Source organism: Diadema setosum, chromosome 16 (genome assembly GCF_964275005.1).
Source record: "Diadema setosum chromosome 16, eeDiaSeto1, whole genome shotgun sequence".
NCBI classification, from domain to species: Eukaryota; Metazoa; Echinodermata; class Echinoidea; order Diadematoida; family Diadematidae; genus Diadema; species Diadema setosum.
In genome coordinates this window covers 17,639,521-17,653,875 of record NC_092700.1, presented here as the reverse complement: position 1 = coordinate 17,653,875, position 14,355 = coordinate 17,639,521, and the positions used below count along the sequence as shown (strand labels likewise).

Sequence of the window (14,355 nt, the reverse complement as noted above, 5' to 3'; positions counted from 1 at the left end):
CTTAAACATCATCAAGATCAAGCCAATCTAAGAAATAGCCAACTCTTGTCGTTGGGGGAAAAAAAAAATTATAGAACAGAACTCACCACGGCTGCTAGAGCCCCTGGCACGGCTCCTTGACGGAGGGAGGCCTAGAAACTCCTCTGAGAACATGGCATCTGCATCAATGATGACGCTAGGGTGGTCGGAGTGGATACCCCCATCAAGAAGGGAAACCAGATCATCTGAAAGGGGAAAATACCAGAGGACACTTGTCGAAAATGTCTTCTTTATATGCCAAGATAGTTTAAAAGGCTAATATAACAACATGATTTTTATAACATTTGTATGCATTTACACTAACTCAAAGTTCCCTGAACTACTTGGCTTTGAGTAGTTTCAAGTAGTATTTTGAGAAACGTAGAAAATAAGTAGTTTTCAGTGGACCAGCAGAAAATAGCACATGATGACCAAGGCTCACGACATCCACACTATACTAGGCACTACAAATACCCCTGAAGATTTAAATACACCATATGAACACAGCTGGAAAACTACATGAATATCATCTAAATAACATACATTACATTAGAAGTCACATGGCATTAATATTCATTTGACATGCAAAACAATATAAGGACACCAAGAGTGACCTCAAAAAGTACGAACACATTTTCACCCCTTCTATGTTGCCTTCATCTACTGCAAAGTAGAAAATGGCTGTTCAAAATAACTTTAATTAAAAAAAAAAAAAATCATTTACTCTCTCTCTCTCTCTCATTGTTGCTCCATGTAATTAATGCTGACAGTGAACACAGTTCTCTAACATGATGCCCAAAAAGAATACAGCCTTTGATATGTTGAGACTTTTCTGGTCCCTTTAAATTCTGGTGATATCAAACATTAACAGGACCCGCCATACAACTTGCAGTTCACACTCTGCTGTATGAATAATGCAATAGTTTTGAATGACCTTCTCTACCCTCTGCATGACACAGGAAGGACTCATGTCTTGCCAGGGAACACTCTGCTGGGGTCCCAGGTGACTTGAGTCATTTTGGCAGGATGGCGTAAATCCTGTGGTGCCACATGGCCATTTTGACATCATCAGTTCTGTTGAGCTCATTGCTGATGAGCAGGAACTTTAAACTAATAGACTTTTTCCCCCCAGATAAATATTCTCTTCTTTAGATAGCTGTACTACACAGGGATAATAAAGAAGAAATCTCACTTGTGAAATTTAAAGTTTGTGTGTCCCTTTTGGAGCCCTGAAGATTAGATTCCTTTCATAAGCTGGCATATTGTAGAGGTAGATAATTCAGATCTTTCCTCAGAATAATAAGACTCAAAACTTCCTTGTGATGGAGAGGAAAATTATACTATATACTTCCAGTAAATTTATACAGATCCCGAAAAAATTCCAACCGTAATTCCCAGTACAAAGAATAAATAAATAAATAAAAAATCTGAGTGACATGTGATTAGTTTTTCCATTTCTTTTTTCAAAACCTTGTGAGGTTTATTACTATAAGATTTTATGCATGTTGTTGGGAGACATTCTTCAACCATGCAAAATTTCCTGACATTTGCAAAAGGGAAATACGACCTTTAAATGACCTCACTGATATTACAACCTCTTAGTCGACGCCAAATGAGTCCCATAAATCATAAGCTAAGACTTTTCCTCTTTTTTTTTACATCTTGACTTGACCTATACTTGACCTGAGTGCCACGCCCTACCCAAGTTGTGCCTACCTCCTCCGGACAGGTAGGTGTCGTTGTCGTCCGGCTCCTCTCCATCCTCATCATCTCGACTGAGCAGGTTGTTGACTGCAAGGTTGACGTCCAGGTTCTGTGTCATTTGGAAGAGGTGGAAACGATACGGAGAACGATTGTCAAGCCATAACACTGATGGGACAGTCACAGAAAATTGCTACAATGTAATCCTGTTACCCTGGCGATGTATCTTCATATATCTTCTGACACAAAGTTTGAGAATTCACAGAAGTTTGGAAAGTCATACTTTTCCACCTTTGGATGTGCCACACTAAAATATCAGGAAAATTGACAAGATGTACGAAAATCTCAAGGTATGTTGGGTGAAAAAACATACAAAACCTTCTGATGAGAATGCATGTTTATTTGATGCTTTACACATGGGTGACATGACATTTGCTCCTGCAACAATTGCCCTAGTCTTACTTTCTCCAAGGACTTAGGGCTAGGGTTGTAGTAGGGTTTTATGTTTAGTTTGCTGTGAAGATTAGGATTAGGGATAGGGTTATGCTTGTGGGTAGAATTCACGTTTGGCTTAGCGTGCAAATATTTCATGGGAGCAACTGTTGTAGAAGCAAATGTCATGGAACCACATGCATGACATGCTCTCATTCATTTTCATCATCGAAGAGCAAAACAAGTCTGTCAAAAAAGACAATAATTTTGATGCCGAAACTTGGGTAATAACGTTTCTAGTTCTTGGTTGAGAGGAAGACCAGGCTGGAGACACTATTCCATGCGACACTCACCGTCCGCTGAAGCTCCCTGATGATGACAGAGCGGCTCTTTCCCTGTAGCACCACTTGGGCCTGGGACACTAATTCCTCGGGGACAACAGATGCCGGGACAACTGGTCTCGTTCCCACGATCACCCCACCGCGGCCCCGGGAGTGGGCCCGGATCACGCGACCGCGGTTGCGAGGGGCGCTCGTGTTGTTGTTGGACGTCGTCCGGTTAGATGGCGTGCGGCAATTTGATGACCATTTGCTGTCAAGGGAACAGAGAGGAAACAACAGATGTACATGACATGATACCTGTGCTGCAAAAAAAAAAAAAAATTACCTGCACACACAAAATTGACTACTCTGAATGCAAAACAAAGATAAGAAAAGTAGAACTATATAATCTGTCTTGACCAAATATTGCCACTTCATCTTTAAAAAAGAAAGACGGTGTGTGCACTGTGAAGAATCAAACAGGAACACAGGAGCACTGATGTATGCGTTTAAATGTAGCATTCTATGATTTTATCTATCAACCCTGCTTAGGTTCAAGGTAAAGGTCCATTTAGAAATGGGAGTCTCCCATAGACCATATTCAATAACTGGAATTTAGATTTGAGGAGACAGTCAACATGTCTAATGACTTGGAACCATTGACCAGATAATCCGTAAGCAGATCACAAAGATCTAAACTGGCATGGCACAGCATGATGGCATCAGCGCAGTCAAGTGACAATACACAAAAGAAGCGGTGACTTCTGCAAGTAAAATCCATGTTCATGGTACCACAGTATTTTGGTATTTTATTATGACATCACAAAATGTGGGGTACAATGTACCTTGATGATGATGTAGTTCCTGACTCCTCAGCACTGATGAGCCAGGGATTGAGTGGGTTTGTGGGCTTTGACGAAGAGGTGGACGATGAGGAAGATCTGTAGGACGATGACTGAGCCGATGATGACCAGTTCTTCTTCCTAAAATGAGGACAAAGAATCATGGTTCTGTCAATCTCAGTCAGTGTAAAGTGAACCTCCATTCCATTTTCAACAGAGTTAGAAATTAAAGTCAGCAAACAGAACAGTAACAGCTTCATGACAATCATATAAAAGTAACAGATTACATGATTCTAATGGTTCTTATGCATTTGCAGAAAAATCAATGTTAGTCACAATCATACTTGCAAATTATATGTGTAGCAGTGTTCTTAACATGTGTATGGCTGCCAACTTTTGAGAAGAAACACCCATTATGCAGAGAGATATTGACAACATGTAATTCAACATGTGGTGACATTACATGCATAGCATATATACAAATATCCTTTACATTTTGCTCACTTACTAGAAAACATATTTTTTTTCCACTTGTTCCCTTTTTGCTAAAGTAAGGCAGTGTTACCACAGCCCAGTATACAGTTGGCACAGCTTATGCATTTCCTGTGGTTTTTAATTTAATAACATCGGGAAACTGCATTCTGGTGCAGTTATGTCTCCTCAAACCATCATTGGGTATCAATAAATGGTGTCGTTGGCCACAGGAGAGTTTTTTCCAAATTCATTAAATTCTTCCATCGAGATGTTTTCATTGCAACTGATTGACAAATCAGTCGATTTACGGCAATTTGTCAATCAGTTGCAACGGGAGAGTTTGTTCTATCAAATCAAGTACATACCCTGACTGTGGTTCACCTTAGTGTCGATATCAAGAGCAACACCAAACTATGTTTGCATAATGCATGATATGCTGGACGAAAGAGATCAGCACAGCTGCTTCACTCACCCTTTGGAGGAATCTGCCTTGGAGGGTCCCGACTCCACCTTGTCGGGGTTGATGGAGAATGCCATTCGACAAACTCTCCCATCCTGCGATAAATCCAGATAAAGCATACAAACAAAATATGAATGTGAAACTAACTTAATAAGAGAATACTGACTTTCTGTCCATATATTTATAGCAATTCCCGATACAGTCAATGCATGGTACATGTACACTTTACTGTAAAAGTGGAATTTTTTGCGCTTTTCGCGCAACCACAAACAAGCGCGAAAATAAAAGCATGCAAATATTTTTGCTTGCCATATGTTCCACTAGTTTATATCTTGATTCCGCAGAATTAAAGACACGCGAAACTCTTCTTACCTGGCTGAGCGCAAAAATACCCACTTTTACAGTATCTAGTTCCCTTGAGCAATAGACTAAGAGAATTCCTTTTCTCTTCTTCTTCTCCTTTTTTTTTTTTTAACTGCAAACGTAAGATCACCTGGCATAAAACTTCTTTTCCTGGTCACTTTTCTTTGGAGCAATAGCCACTGTGTGCACATAAATTCACTACGGAATGTTCAACGACATTTTCGAGAGTGAAACTCATTTGTACACTTTATGAGGAAATTAAATCATGTCTCGCAAATATAACTCAAGTGTCTTTCAGTGGATTTGTGCAAACAGAGACAACATGATCATCTCTGCATGATGAATGAATTGTCAATAATGTCACATGTTCTTTAAATAATGACATTAAAAAAAAAGAGAGAAATTAAATTCTGTCCCACTCTTTTATATATATTTTTTTTTAAAAATTCACCTAATACATCATGTGTTCACTACTTTCTTGGGGGGGGGGGGAGGGACTGATAGGGGTGGTGCAATACCTACAATATTGTAAGTACAGTAATATCAGTCATATGACTAAGTTGTTCTGTTTTTCATAATACCTCTCTTTGTAGATAAATACAATTGTAGGAAGCAATGTTTTTTGTCGACTACGCTGTAACATGGGATTCCAGTGGTTTAACTTTTTACCTATAGTTTTATTAACTTTTGCTCAAAAATTTTCACTGACCAATTGCATTTATTCCAGTGCATGCCAGCAGCACATCTTCATCATAGTAGTAAATATATAGAAAATAATACCAAACAACAACAACAACAACACACAAACATAGAAGAAAACCAATACAGAATCTCTATACAACTCTAATCAACTCACTGCTACCGTGTACAATGTAAGCAAGACAATTAAATGAGATCTTTAAAGGTGCATAGTCCCGGTAGTGTAGAGGGCGCCGTTGATGATACTGCCGATCACCGTTAGTATTTATACGAAGATTACCGAAGTTGAGCTGTCATCAAGAGTAAAGCGCGTAGGTGTTGCTAAGTAATGTTGCCTTCGTTGTCTTCTCTGCGCATCGACCAGTCTGTAGTAATGCCAGGGTGCGTGCATATGCGCTTGTTATTATGACATCACAAAAGCAGTTTGCTAAAGCTGTCAACACCCTCAGCCGAATCATGAGCTGAACTGTGATCGGACCACTGACAACAGTGAATAGGACTTCTTCGGACTCCGGGAAGTGGGCCACAGCGTAAGCGCCAAAGAGGAGTCGATAGCATAGGTCTCCATAGGAAACATGCGCCGTGCGCCCGCGTACACATTTGACTAAAACACCGGGACCATGCACCTTTAAAACTGGCAATTCTGATGCAAACTGTGGTGTCACATAATTTGACTTCTTTTTTCAATTTACAGAAGCATCTGGTGTACGTATCACAATCAATGGTGGCTACAGTAATATGTAATTTGTGGCATTTACTGAAGAACACATCACATTTTAATACAACATCACATCGACAGAGAGCAGTATCTTACCTCCAGTAGGAATGCAACGTGGTTTGGTCCTACAGCTATTCCCTTCACTACAATGTTCTTCAGGGGTAGCATTCCTGCAGAGCTGTATCACACAAAAGTGGAAGAAAAACAGAGCACATGATAACGGTCAAGTCCGGTGACACATCACTAGCCCAGGCAATAACATCCCATCCATGTGAATATGTTCGTGTAAGCAACTGAAAATTTATATTTTTTACACACTAACTGAAAGACATGTTAAAAACATAATTCAATAATAATAATGATAATAATAATAATAATAATAATAATAATAATAATAATAATAATAATGATAATCATCACCATTATCATCACCACCATAACAATAATCATAATGGTAATAACAATCATGAACAGCCATGACACAAACAACGACATACAGTTTTAATTTTAACTGTAGTCATCATAACGTCACAATAACAATAACAGCAATAATGACAATTTAAACAAATTCTCGTCAATTTGCTCGACTGGTGAGCCTACTAGCAAACAGCAGACTACATTGTATGTGTGCATGGAATAACTGTCACAAGACACAGGGCAGTAACTCACCATGGTGCTGGTTGTTTGTAAAGCTTCTCTGACAATTCTCTTAATCTGCAAGAGAGAGAGAGAGAGAGAGAGAGAAATAATGAAATACTAATAAAATAAAATGAGAAAGACAACAATGAAACATTTCTCCTTGGAGAGATTCAGAGTACAAACAAAGTACAGGATGTTGATATCAATATTGTACATTTTGTGCAGTGCATGTACAGCTTGTACTTTCCAAAAGTGCCACATGTAATCAGTTTTTATGTTTAGTCATTTATCCAGTGAAGACATGAAAAATGACTTGCATTTATCATATTTCAGTGAAGTGATATTCTTTATCCTAATCTATTCAATTTATTCACAGTTCACATGAATGCATAGGATCCATTGTAACTGCCACTGTGGCACGACTGAATTCTGAGTCTCTGAAAGTCCAAAAAAGAAAAAAGAAAATGATTTCAAGAAAATCACTTCAAAGCCAAGGGCGTAATAAAACATAATCATTTGAATGAACAGCACAGGCTAATGTCCATATAGATGCTTAAAAAACATTGGAGTAACAAACTTGGTTCGATCAAGTGTTGATGCTGCATTGCACTGGAGCTTCTTCACATACAGTAAGTGTTAAATTAAATGCATTGCATCACTAAAGAGAGAGAGAGAAAAAAAAAACAAACAAACAAGAGAGGAGGCTTCAAAAATTGTTGCTTCCCAAATACAGGCAAGCACTTACAGTATTCGCATTGTTCATTGTTGCCCTGGGCAACCGAGCAAGTGCAGTGAAGCACCTTGCACATTGTACATGCAATGTTTCTACACCAAACTGTATATGTACATGACAATGTACATGCAAACAGATGACATCAATTGTTGGGTCAAAACAGATGCTACAATGTAAAGTATGAATTACATAACCCAAACCACACTATTCATATCTATGTACAAATGTCTAGTATATCAGCGTACACTGTAAGTCAAGTTACTTGCAGTTGCACCTTTATTTTGTCATCGTATACTCGTAAATAAGCACTGGTGTGTGATGTATTGTACAATGTACTACCTGCTGGGTCTACATCAACATTGTGCAACACTCTTATCTACCTGTGGGCAATGTCAACCCTGCATCGTTAGTGACTGGTATACTGTATGCAGGGCTACACGTTAACCCATTTTTTTTTTCTACTGGTCCGACCTGCCCGTCAGACCAGGAAGTATTAGTACCCAGTTTTTTTCCCCAGTTTTTTACTGGTTCATTCCTGAAAAAGTTGCTGGTCCGACAGTGATTTTTACTGGTCCTGGACCGTCGGACCAGTGCCTGTGCGCAGTATTACCATATGCAATTTCAGTATCATCATGAGCCAAAAGTCAAGTATACATGTGCCATAGAAAATTTACTTGAGTGCACTCTCCAATACACCAACAGACAATGGCTTCAGTTTTCTATTCTTTCCTCAAAGGCCACAAGGTACATACGTGTAGCCTCCAAACTATCATTCTGCACAATCTGCACCCACCATTCAACAACTAACAGGCTTGTGTCTACCCTTAAGCCAGTTCAGTTACATGTATGTACAGTTGTACAATCTGAGCATGTGCAAACAAAGGTTCCCTGCAGACTTATAAATTGACACTGCCTTGTAACTAAGCTATTTGAAAAACTGGATACATGTACGGAATGTAGGTCTTCATAAAAACTATGTTACAAATATTCATGAATGAACACAGTGCATATCAGAATCTACTGTAGGTTCACATGTACATACCCAAGCCTTTCAATCAAAAAAAAAAAAAAAAAGCAAAAACATTCATGCAGCATTTGCATGCAAATTACCCATTTCTGCTTGACTGTTTTCTACTGCTTTTTAAAATATTAAGTTTAAGCAGCTAGGAAATCTTTATAGGTCTGTGGTTCAGAGGTCATTCTAGACCATTGCTAACTGTAAATTGATTTATTGGCAATCAAGACATCAAATGAAGTCCACAAAAAAAAAAAAGGGAAGTTAAATTATCCTTCGGTTTTATGCCAGGATGAAGTGTGTGTGTGTGTGTGTGTCGCACATAAACACACTGCCATAGCTTCTGACCAACCGAACATTGAGAATTCAGGGTTTCTAGGACAAACACTGAACTAGGGCTGTCTGTATAGCTCAGTCGGTAGAGCACCAGGCTAGTATCCAGAGGTCTCTGGTTCAAATCCCGAATTAATCCCATTTTCTTTGCTCATTTTTCCACTAATAAAAGTCTGAAATTTTTATGAATTAAATCGCTCTCTTCTCTTCATAATCTTGATACAACATGGCATCACAGAACGTTTTAGGCACAGGTGCTATGGATTGTGCACCTCATATTTACTTTTGAGCTTCATGTACACTACTTTTGGATTACTTTTTCTCTTTCTTTCACACCAGATAAGATACATGTAGCAAAAAAATATTCAAAATATCCTTTTTTCTTCTTTTTGTCCCTTCAAATTCTGGCAATATCTAATAAAAGTAATGAGACACATGTGTAGCGGTTTCCAATATCTCGGTATTTTTACTGTCTGCCTGCTGTCAATTATGCTGTCTGACAACCCAGCATTCTGTCAACATCCACGCGAACTTTCTTTGTGCGCCGACACACGACAGGTGCGCACTACATTCTTCGCTTTTGTCATCGTGCCGAGGTACGCGTATTTCACATTCCAACAGTAGTCGGATTTTCATAAACACACATCTTGTTTTGGTGTCACGGAAACAACCTACCAATTAGTGGCGAGCTGTGCATTCTCATCAGCCAATTACCACTCTCAAAGCTCCTGTCCGTGACATGTTTTCTCCGACCACGCTGTTTCATTTTCCACGCTTCCTCACTTCACGATTAGCTTTCATCCCGAGAGCGCGTCCTAATCGTTGGAGTCACTCACGTCCGCATACTACGTCCGTACTTCCCACGTCTTCTCGCGCTGACGATACCTCGCGCCGTGGACTGGCATTTCATACGGATCATACAATACGGATTATTACACTTTCCCGGATTTCGTACTTCGCGGCATTCGCTACTTTTCGTCGCGACTCGCCCTTTCTTCAGGCTACACTCCAACCTGGGGATTTTTACATCGCTTTGACATTCAACGCGATCAGCGCTTCGTTACATCGCTTCATTCAACGCGATCTACCTGCGCTCTACATTGCACTGCATCGGTCCTGCTAGCGTTCTGTTCGTGGTGTGCAGGCTCTACCAGGGACCTCGCAGTTTCTTCTATCCAGCGCCCCAGCGGTGGACTCTACCCTCGCTTGTGCTAGCCGCGGCACCCGGAGGATACTCCACGCTGCTGCTGGATATTTTGTACATACTTCTATGGGACACTGTCGTCTTCGGACACCCTAAGTGCATTCGGAGTTAGTCCATATTCGTTCTTATCATTTCGGGAAGTGCAATACATCCTACAAGGACACTGTTCACCTCTACTGGTGCCCTGGTGCTTTCTACACTACTCCAAGTGTCATACCCTTCCTACTCCAAGTGTCTACCCTTCCTGTTGGTGGTACCCCCAGTCCTGTCGTCCTGTTCGCCATTCGGTGAGTTGTTAGGTATTACATTATAGGCCCATACCATAATACCTACATTGGTGACCCCGACGTGATCGTATAGGGCCAACTTCACGTCCCATTCTACGTCCTCACCCTTCACTTCGACGAATACAATGGCTACCACCAGCCCTCCGGCGGACGTCATAGCGAACCTCACGGCGCAGGTCCTGCTGCTAACAGAGCAGCTGTTCATACTGGTAGCACGCATGGACGAACGACGGTCTCAGCGAACATCACGCCGTTCGCAACGGAAATACCGTCCTCGTCCTCGTCAGCGGTCCAGAGGCGGCAACCGCGGCCATGGAGGCGGGCCGCGCAGCTCGCCGCGGAAGCGAACTCCTTCCGAAATCCGACACGCTGGCAGTGAGTGCTACTTCCATTGGAAGTTTGGTGACGCCGCCCGGCAGTGCTGCTCACCCTGCTCGCGGCGAAAGAGACCAGTCACTTCCAACGCATCAGGGAAACAGCCCAGCCAGACTTCAGCGGCAACGAGCCCCTCTGGCAGCGACACAACTGGTCGCCGATCTCCCACTTCGGATCGACAACACCGGGCTGTCGACTACGGCACACACTCCTCGACCGTCACCGGAGCTGAAGTCAGCGCCCTCCCTCCTTCACCCCCCAACAAGACGAAGCCCCCGCCTGCACCGCACTCACAGGCGGTGAAGCCCCCCGTCACCACTCTCGGAGAGCGTTCGTTCACGCCCGACTTTGGCCCGCGTCGCAATCTTCGACGCAAACGCAAGCGGAACACCACATCCCACGCTCCCGCTCGTCCACACAACTCCACGCGTGATCCCAAGCATCTCACTCTGGAGATCAACGCCAAAAGGGAGACAACCACGACGAGCATTCCGCTCACCACATCGCGGCAACAGCCTACGCCTGTCCCTGCCAGGAGCACAGCGAGCACACCGAGCGTCCCTCTCACCATACCGCGGCAGCAACCTACACAACCGCAGCAGACGACACTGCAGCAGCCTACACAACCGCAGCAGACGACACTGCGGCAGTCAACACCACTCCAGCAGCCAACACGAACGACACGCACTGGCGGTAAGCATGTACACTGGCCAGCCCATTACGTTCAATACATGTATTTTGATACCTGATATTTTCAGCCTCTACTTGGTTTCCCTTTTCGTATCGATCGCTTGTTTTTAGTCTTCACTCCATTGACTTCTCCTACACTAGCGATCTGGAAGGGGGCTAAATGTAGCGGTTTCCAATATCTCGGTATTTTTACTGTCTGCCTGCTGTCAATTATGCTGTCTGACAACCCAGCATTCTGTCAACATCCACGCGAACTTTCTTTGTGCGCCGACACACGACAGGTGCGCACTACATTCTTCGCTTTTGTCATCGTGCCGAGGTACGCGTATTTCACATTCCAACAGTAGTCGGATTTTCATAAACACACATCTTGTTTTGGTGTCACGGAAACAACCTACCAATTAGTGGCGAGCTGTGCATTCTCATCAGCCAATTACCACTCTCAAAGCTCCTGTCCGTGACATGTTTTCTCCGACCACGCTGTTTCATTTTCCACGCTTCCTCACTTCACGATTAGCTTTCATCCCGAGAGCGCGTCCTAATCGTTGGAGTCACTCACGTCCGCATACTACGTCCGTACTTCCCACGTCTTCTCGCGCTGACGATACCTCGCGCCGTGGACTGGCATTTCATACGGATCATACAATACGGATTATTACACTTTCCCGGATTTCGTACTTCGCGGCATTCGCTACTTTTCGTCGCGACTCGCCCTTTCTTCAGGCTACACTCCAACCTGGGGATCTTAACATCGCTACATTCAACGCGACCGGCACCTCGTTACATCGCTGCATTCAACGCGATCGGCGCCTCGTTACATCGCTGCATTCAACACGAGCTGCGTCCCATCACATCGCTGTTTCTGTCCTGCTAGCGCGTGGTCTGTGGTGTGCAGACTCTACCACAACCAGCTAGGGACCGTGCAGTTCTTCTATCCAGCGCTCCAGCTGTGGATCGACTTTACCCTCGCTTGTGCTAGCCGCGGCACTCGGAGGATACTCCACGCTGCCGCTGGATATTTTGTACATATTTCTATGGGACACTGTCGTCTTCGGACACCCTTAGTGCATTCGGAGTTAGTCCATATTATTTCGGGAAGTGCAATACAACCTACAAGGACACTTTACACCTTTTCTGGTGCCCTAGTGCATTCCACTACTGATACGGTCGCCTACCATTCCTGCTGGTGGTGCCTTCAGCTCCAAGTCCCGTTAGCCACTCGGTGAGTAATAATTTAGTTAGGTATTTCATCATAGGCCCGCACCATAATACCTACACATGTGACACATCATAATCAATCTCTATACAGGACTTGACGCTAACTTTTCTTTCTCTCTCTGGTGGGACATTCGGGCCACTAAAACATTGCAATTTGAAATTTAGGTGCCCCAAAAGAAAAAGGAAATATAAAAATTTATTTTGAATTTTCGCTGCCAGACTGGGCCGGTAAAACATAACCTTTTGGGAAATTTGGTGGCCCGACATCAAATTTTCAGTGGCCATGGGACCGGAAACCACTAATGTGGAACCCTGATTTTTATCCCATCCTGCTTTATGAGTAAGTAAACCAAGCCGCCCATAATTCAACTGCAACATCATCCAAAATTTGACTGCCTGATACATGTATGTAAAACCTATGCCTTTTGCGTGTGGTTGAATTTTGGCACGGAAGGTAAAACCTTGGACAATTTGCTTCAAATAATATAGATGTTTTTCTCGCTCTCCTCTATGTGACTCTGGAAGGATTTAATGACAACTCGGCTGCATTCCCAGGAGACTTCTTTGTGGCAGGGTGGCAGAATTCTCACTGTGTTGCAAGCTGCTTTGTCATCATCAATTCCATCAACAAACTCGAGCTCATCTCTGCTGATGCACAGGAAACACTACAGTCAACAAACAATATACTTTTTTTTTTTCAGACTAGACTCCTAATCCTATCCTTCTCTTCTTACGGAGCTGTGTCACGCACAGGAATAATAGTATGAAGCTTGAAGAGATCTCACCAATGAAATTTAAGACCCCACTCATTGCTCATATCATAGTAATCTCTCACTCACAGCATTAAACCATGTATGCACAATTTCCCAAGCCAATCCCAACATGGCAACAAGCTGCACTGGCAGTTGCATAGACACTGACCAGTGCTGACATCAGACAATTTTCGAGTCTAAATAAGGTTTCAAAGACAAAGTAAAAACTAATCAGACGTGGAACTGGACAACGTATCTCGACAAATTATGCTTTCTTGTGTATTTGTACGATACCACACTTAATAATATGCTCTCTAGAGTCCACTGTTTGGACTGCAGGACCATGCTTCTGAGCTTTTCAATCAACAACACGATGCGAACGTAAATCACAGTGAATGGGACTACGCATGATACTGCTAGGGATAAAGCAAGTAGAGGGTCATTGCACCGCGACGTAGTCGTTGTGTTGGATCACGTTCAAAATCATTTTTTAGTCCTTACCTATCATTCAATTGATCCTCTGTACCCGGTAACGGATGGACGACAAAATGAACTGTCGTCATAGTTGATCAATTACTCATTTACCCACGAAAGAAAGGGATATTTCATGTCCAACTCTAGTAGATAAATCTCCCAGTTCCTTCGAAGATTCTTTAGGTCGACATTTTCTCTGTCTATGTAATGCTCTGAAGCGATATACGGCGTCGTTCATTGGTCCACGACTGACCGAAAGAGCGTATTGTACAGTTTCTCTAATTGGTCAAGTTGCAGAACTAGGCCAGGGAAGGGGTTAATCGAAGCTCCTTGGATATTTCAAGGGGTGAAAAAGAATTCCCCTTCACCGGGTTCGCGTTAAATTTCTATCCTGTAAACTGCCCTCTGAATACAGAATATGACAGCTGAGGAGAAATTCATCATTTTACGGTGAAAAAGAGGCAGTGAAAATTATGCTCTTTAAATAGCGTCGACCAGGGGTTATATAATGACCTTGAAACTGCGTTCTGAACCGCAACAGTCGTTTAATGTTTATTGTTTTTATCATTCTTGTTTGCGAACTTTACTTGTTCTATTGTTAATTTCGT

The 14,355-nt window shown here is 42.4% G+C and overlaps 1 protein-coding gene across 1 annotated transcript in view; it reads right to left on the bottom strand.

Moving 5' to 3' along the window:
* The window catches only part of LOC140239573 (E3 ubiquitin-protein ligase UBR5-like), a 61,064-nt gene extending 47,210 nt beyond the window's left edge, over positions 1–13,854 (bottom strand). Inside the window, 8 exon segments of the mRNA XM_072319403.1 lie at positions 87–224; positions 1,735–1,831; positions 2,505–2,742; positions 3,317–3,454; positions 4,260–4,342; positions 6,124–6,205; positions 6,697–6,741; positions 13,775–13,854. Of these exon segments, the coding sequence (XP_072175504.1) occupies positions 87–224; positions 1,735–1,831; positions 2,505–2,742; positions 3,317–3,454; positions 4,260–4,342; positions 6,124–6,205; positions 6,697–6,741; positions 13,775–13,854 (901 nt within the window).
* Positions 13,855–14,355: the final 501 nt, after the last annotated feature.